Source organism: Chaetura pelagica, unplaced genomic scaffold, assembly GCF_000747805.2.
Source record: "Chaetura pelagica isolate M959 unplaced genomic scaffold, ChaPel_1.0 scaffold405, whole genome shotgun sequence".
Classification (NCBI taxonomy): Eukaryota; Metazoa; Chordata; class Aves; order Apodiformes; family Apodidae; genus Chaetura; species Chaetura pelagica.
The window spans coordinates 6,372,121-6,381,708 of NW_009953489.1; the positions used below are offsets into that span (position 1 = coordinate 6,372,121).

Below are 9,588 nucleotides of genomic sequence, written 5' to 3' on the forward strand. Positions count from 1 at the left end.
ATCAGCTGTCTGTATCCTATCCCACCCCACCAAGGGGCCTCACTGCCTGCATCTCCAGGTCAGAAGGGAACAGTACCAGGTGTCACAGAAAGAAATGGAGGTTCAAGAGGTTTTCTAGCCTCTTGATCTTTGCTTGCAGGTCACTCTCAGTCCCTGACTCATGTAAGCCCCATTTGGAGCAATGCAGCAATCCCTGCATGTCATTTTCTCCTCCATTCAAAGGTCATTTTTTCTCACCAGCACCATCCACCTTGCCCACTTCCAGTCCAGAAGAACAGCAACACCTCTTACTCCCACTGGCCCTTGCTCAGAGGCCAATTAATCTGTTTTGATCCTCATTCCAAGCTTCCCCCATCCTGCATCTGAGGCAAGAAGCCACCTCATTCAGAGTTGTGATTGTTCAGGGACTCCTTGGCTAGTCTGGTGGTGATCAGAGGGAAGAAAGGGGACAATGTGGGGAACAGGGGACTGGAATGGCCTTTTGTTTCCTTCTAGTTGGTCAGAAGCTTTTCCCTTTTTCCAAGGGTTCAAGCTTGCTCTTTGTCTGCCCTCCACAGCCGCTCTTTGATTTCCAAGGGCAGTGTGTTGAACAGATCCTCCTCCACCACCAGCCCACTGCGTTTCAGCAGAGGACACTCCCCCAGCTCCACAGGCAGGCACTCCAAGCGGTTCCCTCGCAGCTCTATCTGTGACAGATTTGTCAGCTCTCCAACCCGGGATGGAAGTGACTGCAGCACATTGTTTCCCAGGTGCAAGGTTCTCAGCTTCCTGCACTGGAACAGCTCTGGTGGGAGACTTTCAATCTAAGAAAAAAAGAAAAAGAGATCAAGCATAGGCAAAGTCACCAGCAAACGGGACACATGTTCGTAAGAGACCACCAAGCCCACACAGTGCTTCAAGGTTTACAGAGCACTTTTCCCTTGAGTGAGCTCCTGTTTTCCACCCTCAGGACTGTACCCAAAGCAGCAGTCACTACACCACGACTATGTGGATTCCTCTTTCAGACTCACTATTGCATTAGTTACAAAAGATGACCAGTGATGGTGGCTAAAACAAAAGGCCTCACCAAGGACAGGATCAGAGGACCAGAAACCCACTCACAGCTGGCCTATATTGTCACATCCTCCCATCAGTACCTGCTCCTTTCCATCCCAAACCCTTCATACAGTCACAGGATCACAGTCCCTTTCCTTTAAGTAGCTACTGTACAATTGGTATTCTACTGATCACCATCAAGACTGGACTCAGTACTCCTAGCTTTGCTGCAGTAAGAGCAAGAAGCTATGTGGGTATGACCTCCAGGTCCTGAGAACTCAACCTATTCTTTCATCATTACTGTAGAGCTTTGAAATGCTGCAAGAATTTTCTAGGCTCCAAAACACTGGGTTTTTTGGCAGTGCCAAAATGCAACAACAATCAAGCCACCAGGTGTTAGCTTTCCCACCACCACCTGCATGTATCTATGGGTCACTAATTTAGTAAGGCTTATGTCTATTAAAGCCTTTTAATAGTCCAATCCTCCCAAAGAATTTCTAGGAAAACCATATGGCTAAGGTTTAACAAACAGTGGGCTACGAACTAAACATGGCAATTCAGTATTCTCCCTTAATATAAAGTCTCATCTTGGAGGCTACCATTTGCCTTTAAATGCAACTGTGTCCTTTTTAAAACTTAAATTATGCATGACATCCCTTCGTGGCTAAATTAGACTGTAATCAGTTCTGAATGAGATGGAGCCCAAGGAAAAGCCAAGATGAGACCAGACCAATTAAAAACAGTTCAATTCAGTCATTGTTACTGGTCCTGTTGAGTGTGTGCAAACAGCAACATGCAATCAAATGATCACAGGCTCTTGAAAGTAATAGTGTTATTTAAGGGACAAGTATTGGTTTAGGAAGGAAACAATGTGCTATAATACACCCTGCTTCCCAGAATGGCACATGGGTACTAGCCAACTCCAGAAGTCTCTATTTACTAAGACTGCTGAGCTAGGAGAGGCCATTCCAGATCATTCCTGGCCTCGGGAAATGCCAGCCTACCAAGTCCTTGTGTTTCTAGCAGTCACTGTTTACTGTAAGTAACTAGGCTGTCAGAGCCCCAGGGCAGCTGTGGCCTTGCCCAAGCACTTGTAGAGGACACAAACAGTTTAGCTGTTTCACTGGGTCCTCAACACCTTCTGCTTCAAGAACACACTGGAGGGAAGATTGCTCCAGCCTTCCTGCTGCATTAGCAATTTTTTTCAGAGAGAAATGGGTGGTGCCACACTGTGCTGCAGAAAATGAAGCTGCCTCTAACTCCTTTTCATATAAGAGAGGCTCCACCCCAAGACTGCAGAGGACACATTGCAGATTAACCCTCAGGAAGCTATGCTAGGAAGCTTGCCAGAAGATAAATGGTACAGAATTGTCCAAGTTCTGAACAGTAGCTTAAGAATCTTTACAACTCCCTCATCTTTGCTTAATGCCATCCACAGAAATTGCCTAGATCAGCCTTGAGAAAATATTTTGGCTTTCAACTTAACAGGAAATTATGAGTGCACATCATGAAGTTTACTAGAGCTTGAGCCACCCATCCAAACAGAGGCACAGGCTGCCAGTGCTAGGAAAGCCCAGTGAGCAGTGCTTAAACTGGGATTCCTGAGGGGCTGCTGCTGGTCAGCCAGGGCTCTTCAGCAGCACAACATTAACTTGAACGTTCAGACACTGAATTCAAAATGCTGGCTGGAGTTTTAGGAACCTTGTGTAATACTGAACTGCCTTAGCAATTAAATACTTTACTTGAGAGCATTTCCCCTTTGAAAAGCCAATCTGTACTTGAACTGCTCTGCCTGCCTCTCCATGGGCAATTTGACAGTGTTCAGTTACGGGTAACATCTTGCCAAAAGAAGAAAGGATCTTCATAAATAACAGTGAAAACTAGAACTGCTGCAGGTCAGTTCTACTTCATGTTCCCAGAAGAACACAGAAGCCACTAATTAGATCTGTTTGCAATTTGTAGTTATATTAAAACCTTTTGCAACTACAGGTGGTAATAAACTCCAAGAGAAAAAGAGCCTCCAAGGAATTTGCAGACAGAATGAATGAGAGCTTTGTTCAGATCAGCACATCTCAGCACACCAGTCTGTGCAGTCACAGACTCATCTTTGGGATACGTGGAAAATGAAATCTCCTTCATTCTGAACATAAGAATAAAGATTCAGGAAAAAAACACGGGTACAGTTTGCTTTAAGCAAGTAAATGCTCTCCAACACAAGCCAAAGAACGACTTGTGGTAATGGGGGAGCACAGCACATTGGGTCACCCCCTCTAACCACTTAGACTGAGACAGCTCCCAGCTTGGCCCAGCCAGGAGTACACCAGGAAACCCAGAGTCACCTTCCTGAGGCCCAGCAAGGTGCCAGCATATTTCCTCCCCTCTGAAAGTCAAGGAAATGCCACAGTTCACACCTTCACATCTGACTGCCAACTGATAAACCTGGTTTAGTTCACTCTGCCCCAAGCAAGGACAGTGCAGAAGATTGCTCTGCTCTCTCCAAAGTCACCTTTGTGGAATGAGACAATGGATTTTAAGTGATTAAGAACCATTTCTCCTAAGCCTGTCCCCATCCAACTTCTCTCAAAAAAGTGCATACTTACAAGACCAAACTAGGGAGTATTCCCTGGAAATGCAAAGAACTATAAGCAAAGCTGTAAGTCCCACACCACAGATTTAAGTGCATACTTATAGAGGAAGACTCCAGTTTCCTCAGAGGTCTTTTTCAAGCCCAAACCTGACATCAAGCTAGAGGCTACAAGCTTCCAACTGCAGAGAAACAACTGACAGGCAGGATTTCTAAATAGCCTTGAACTGCCACTTCAAAGCAGTTTCACTCTTAAGAGATGAAACCTACAGAACACTGGCTGTTCAAAGAAAGGCTGGCCCCTGGAGTTACTTGCAATGCCTTAGGTAAATCCCTCAGAGAGAATCTTGAGAATTTAAACAGAAAGGCAGCGCCAGGAGTATTTCACACACCATTGTAGCATGTTTAATCATTCTTACACAGGAGGGCTCAGCTCCTTGCTCACTTACCCTGTTGGCTGTCACAGCAAGGCTCTGTAGGTTTTGAAGAAGTCCAACATCTGGTGGTATGAAAGTCAGGTTGTTGTGGCTGAGATCCAGATATCGCAGTTTTCGGCAATAGAAGAGCTGGGTGGGGATCTTATCTATCTTGTTACGGTTCAGGTAAAGGCGCTCTAAATTGGTGAGGTTGCCTATTTGCATGGGGATATAGGCAATGTGGTTGTACCACAATTTAAGGCAAGTGAGACGATGTAAGTGTTGGAAGCTGATGATTTCTTCAATAGTCTTTAGGTTATTGTCCTTCAAGTCTATCTCCTGCAGATTGTGGAGGCTAAAGATAGAGTGAGGAATGCGTTCCAAGTCACAGCGGATCAGCTCAAGCTCTGTCAAGTTGACCATTTTCTTAAGGCTGTTGAGAACAATGAGTTTGGTGCCCTCGTTGTTGATGGAAAGCTTCTGAAGATGCACCCCAACATCTGTCACCACCTGTGGCAGTTTGGTCAGGTTACTCTTCAACCTTAACACCTTCAGCCTTTTCAGCTCCCTCAATCCATCTATGACAATGTACCGATTGTTTTCAGCACTCAAGTTTCCTGTCAGATGAAGCTCCTCTAGTGTCTTCAGGCTATAAATCCAAAGAGGAATCTCCTTGATGTCTGTGAACTTGATGTGAAGAGATTTCAAATTCTCCCTCAAGAAGGCAAGGGCTGGAGCCTCAATTTTGGCAGCTGTGTGGTAGAGCCACAGTTCCTTAAGGCTGGTGAGCTGAGCAATGCTTGGGGGAATAGTGACATCAGGGATAAGCTCCAGCTTCAAGACCTCCAGCTCAATGAGGTCAAAGACCGTATCAGGAATACCACTCAACATGAAGAGATGCAGCTCCAACTTATCCTGGGAGTTCTTGGTGATCCTCTGGCGCAGCTTCTCCAGAGTCCACTCGTTGTTGAGGTTCAGCTGCCGCAGTTTGTTCTCACTCACCTCTGACAGAAAGACAGCAAAGCGCTTGGAGTACAGGGGGTCATACTGATCGATCAGGTGGAGCATAAAAGCAAAGTCATTTTTCACATCAGGAATGTCACTGTAACTGCTCTCCTCCCGGATGGACTCAAAGGAGTATTTCTTGAGCGATCGCCTCAGCATCCACCAGAGTGTGTACATGCAGATCAAGCCATAGAATATCACCAAACTGATGTAGAAAGATGCTAAGATTTTGAAGAGAGTGGCCAAAGGGTGAGCACAGCGGTACATCCTGTAGCCAGTCAAGCTCTCAATGTCCACTTTACAGTCAACATCAAACGTTATGTTGTTGACATAATAAACAGTATAGCAGATGATCAGAATGAACTTGATCACTTTGATGATGGTCTGTCTCATGTACAGGCGATAAACTATATCTCCCTCTTCCACATGTGTGCGGAACTTCTTCACTTTCTCAAAGAGTGCTTTGGCTTGTTCACCTTCCTTTTTGTCCAAGACACCAGTCTCAGACCGGTCCACAATTCCTTGCTCAATTCGAGACTTTGTTCTCTGCAGCATGGGAACAGTAGCTTCCACATCCTCACTGACTGTGGAGGATTTCTTGTCCATGGAGCCATTCATTTTCCCAAATGCTGGCTTGGTATCACTTTCCTCCACCACTGTCTCAGATAATGCCCTTGTTGTCCATGGAGAGTCAAAACACTTAAGCAAAATAGACACAAAATGCTCCAGCTTGGAGCTGGTCCTTGGGAATTTGAACCAGAAGTTGCTACAAGCCAGGAAGATGAGAGTATGTAGCAGCACCAGATAAGGAAAATACTTGGCAAACCAGTGAAGACGGTTCTCATAGCACACCGCATCCACGTAGTTGTACTGGTGCCGGTCCAAATCATATTTGATCCCTTTAGGCCCTGCATCCGTAGGGGGAACAGGACTGGAGTTATAGTAGATACGCTCTGGGGTTGAAAATGTCCAACCTCTGACTGAGTCATTGCAAGAGTCTTTGGTAACCCATTTACAGGGCAAACAAATCATTTTGTCCTGGGTGACCTGAAGCGTCCCACCAAACACTGCAATCATCAGCATCACGATGGAAATGTAGTCTGTGAAGACATCCCACCATGGCTTCAGGATGCGGTATGCGGGCTGAGTGTCAGCAAAGTAGCGTAATTCAGTGACTGGAATCATGATTCACCTGAAAGGAAACCAGAAGCAGGCATTAAACTGTTTTGTTCTGCTTTTCCAAGGGCATTGGGAAACTCACGGTAAGCGCTGGCACAGCAAGACTGGAATTAGTTGGGGCCCAATTTCAAGTCACTGAGACAAACGAATGAGGCCTCCTGCGAATAATTTACTACCACTGAGACTGTGAACTAAGTTTGTTGTTCTCTTCCCTGACAAATGAATTGTCAGAAAACATCAGAACTGGTATTTATCATCAGCAGACTGTGAAGCAAGACAGTCACATTTAAAGGAAGCTCACAGGACAGACTTACACTACCCCAGCCAGACCAATATTTGTAAGTTTACCGTTTTATGTAGGGATTTTATTTCAGGGATGAAGGAGGTTACCAGCACCACTAGAAGTGCTAAAACCCACAGACAGAACATAGTTGTCATGAGTTTATTCCTGTTTTTACAGAGCCAGATGATAATTCTGCATTTGTGTGGTTCTCAAACCACTGGGGCAAGGAAAAGGATTTACATACAATAGTTATATTTCCTAGAACTACTGGAAAAAAGAACAAAGTGTCTTGATATAATGACTTTTCCTTCCTTTTAAGTAGTTTTGGCTTCCCTCTTTGCATTAATCTCCAAGGAAAGATTAGCTACTTGCCCTCTAACAGAATCAGTACTGAAACCCTGTAACAGCTGCTCTTTGTCTTACTTCAGAAGTAGAGGAAAGGGGAGACATACTTAAAAGAAGAATTAACTTCCCTGACCAGCCACTCCTACCTAGAGTTCATCTCAGCTGGGATTCAAGTGTCAGAAAGGAAATCAAAAGGTTCTGGGAAGCAGAGGCCTCATGGCAATGCTTGTTCTGTCCTTCAGATTTCAGATGAGGCTTTGAGCACACCCTTCAAAAGCCATAGAAAACCCATGTCTTGGTTTAATGGTCAAGGCAAACCAAAAACCAGAGGGCAGAACTGCTCTCTGCTACCCCCCTCCACTGTCCCAAGAGAAGGTAAAAGGGGAATAAGAAAGAGAGACCTAAAAGTTGAACATTAAAACTAGAAAAGGGAAGGGACAGTAACACATGGGATGAAGAACAAGTATCTACAAATATATACAAAATACAAAACCCAACCTCGTTAACCACAGAAGATGGGAGCAGGAAGGTGGACAGGTTTTCAGTGCTCCAGCTTTTATAAAGCATGGCAGGAAATGGGAGAGGATCCTGACCCCCCACATCCACACTGTCTCCTCAGTTTGTCTACATAGACAAGAAAATTCAAAGTCAAAACCCATTTCATATCTGTATTTTATGCAGGAGCATCTATAGCTCTAACAGAGGCCTTTAAATCACTACTGACAGAGCCTTCTTCTATCCCAGCCCTCTTACCCATCCATTCCCTTCCACTTCAGAAGCATCAAAACATTATATGTATCTGATTTTTTTATTATTTTTTTTTTTTATGACCCCTACTATACCATTCTGGGAAAGCAAGACAATTCATAGAGAAACCAGGAAGTTCAGCTATTGAAAGATCTGAGAGCCAGGGCAGGACTGCTGACATGTTTCTGGACCACAAAGAAGAACAAACAAGACAAGAACACACATGTCCTTTTGGTCACCCTCTGCATCCCTCTCACCATCATCAGGCTGAGGGAGCAGAGCCCTGCACTTCTACAGCCCAAATAAGATAAAGCCTGGGAAGCTTTGCAAAAGGGATAATCAAAAGCTACAGCAGTGATCTGCTGGAGCAGCTAACTTCCACATGGCTTAGCTTCTGAAATCCACCTCTGCTTGCAGGTGAGCACAGCTTTAGTTCTACCAGACTCATTGCCCAGGGAGGGGTTGAGAGCCAACAATCTCACTGCATACCCCCCCCTAAGGCTCTGAGAGTCTGAAGGCAGCACCCCAGCACATACATACCATTCTGAAACACTCCTCCCAGATGTGATGGAAGCTTTTGTAGTGACTCCTTCTAAAAGGTAACACAAATGCTGCCATACCATTCATTCACTGCTCTCCATACATGCTGTGTAAGATCCTATTCCTCTTTCCAGGTACATGCAGTGAAAACACTGATACTGTTCATAAAATAACTGTTCCCTATTCATACAACTCCTTACTCCTCCTACCCCAGGCTGAGGAAAAAAAAAATAAATCTCTTTCCTTCTCTTGCCTAGATACCTCTGCTTCCCAAAGATCATTCTTCCAGATCTTCATCACTCATAGCAGGAAAACTTCTGCAGGAACTGTCAGGCCCTTCCTAGTTACCCCTCGCAGGCTTATGAAATAGAGAGGATCTCTTTTCAGGAATGGGGATTTCATGGTTCAAGCATTTCCAGAGTTGAGCTGTAGTGCTGAGTTTCTAGTTTTGCCCAGTCCAGGAAATGCCTGATTTCTTCTCACAGGAAATTAACTTAGTGCTCACTTTGATTAGTATCTCAAGATACCTAGGAAAGAAATCAACTAGAAATTAGCACAGCTGGCTTCTTAATTTTGTTTACCAGCTACATAAGGTAGGAAATCTCCCTTTACATTGTGCACCTACAAGACAGCTAAAAAAAAAAAAATCCATTACAGCTTAGTGTCAGCACCCAGTAGGGTGGAGCAGGAAGTCTCCTGCCTTCCAGTAACAATGACAGGGTCACTGGAGGAAGAAAAGGACATTCATAGCAAGTCCCCACTCATCCTGGCAGCAGTGGAGACGTTGTTCAAGTCCCAGAAGAACAACAATAAAAACAGGGGCCACCTTTACAGAAGCTGGAACTTGCCATGTCTTATCTAATCTTACTCCCAGCACCTACAGTAAAAGGGAAAACTGCCCACCAAAAGCTAGAGAAACTAGGTGAGAAAGTTGCATCCCTCTTGACCCAGATTTCCCATGCACACAATCCACTTCTAGGTCCTGAAAGACAGCTTGGCATCAAGCTGCAAATGTCATCTTAATGGTTTGGATTTTGTAATCATTTTAGAATGAGATTCTTGTTGCAACACTCTCCCTTCTGGATGAGAGCAAGCAGTTTTGCTGCTGGGGTTGATGACAACAGCAGACTAACTGAGAAGTCAGGTTCTCAGGGGCCACTTGCCACTCCTCTGCATGGTAGGATTTTTCCCATAGAGACTGTGATTCCCATCACTATGTAGAAACCAAGCAGGAATCTGGAACACAGACTCTCCCAAGTACACAGGCAACACAATGATTTACACAGAGGATTCTATTCTGGCATAAGACTAGGAACAAACTTTGCATGGAGACAGCTGGTCAAAAATAAAATTACCTTCCTTGTGACTAAAACCAGACCAAGCTCCACAGGATCAGCAGGCAGACTGCAGAGATTTCAAGGTTCTGTGCTTCTCAGATGTTCAAGTCTAAAATG

At 44.8% G+C, this 9,588-nt stretch overlaps 1 protein-coding gene across 2 annotated transcripts; it reads right to left on the minus strand.

Annotated features, from left to right (window-relative positions):
• Positions 1-307: 307 nt before the first annotated feature.
• On the minus strand, positions 308-6,225 carry LRRC8A (leucine rich repeat containing 8 family, member A). Of its 2 annotated transcripts, XM_009998912.1 has the most exons (3): positions 5,973-6,225; positions 4,069-5,939; positions 308-803 (listed from the first exon to the last, which is right to left on the minus strand). In XM_009998912.1, the coding sequence occupies exons 1-3, from the start codon at positions 6,223-6,225 to the stop codon at positions 528-530; spliced, it is 2,400 nt and encodes a 799-aa protein (XP_009997214.1). In that variant the 3' UTR covers positions 308-527. The 2 variants fall into 2 exon arrangements, with proteins under 2 accessions (XP_009997214.1, XP_009997213.1); XM_009998911.1 differs by having other exon boundaries at positions 4,069-6,225.
• Positions 6,226-9,588: the final 3,363 nt, after the last annotated feature.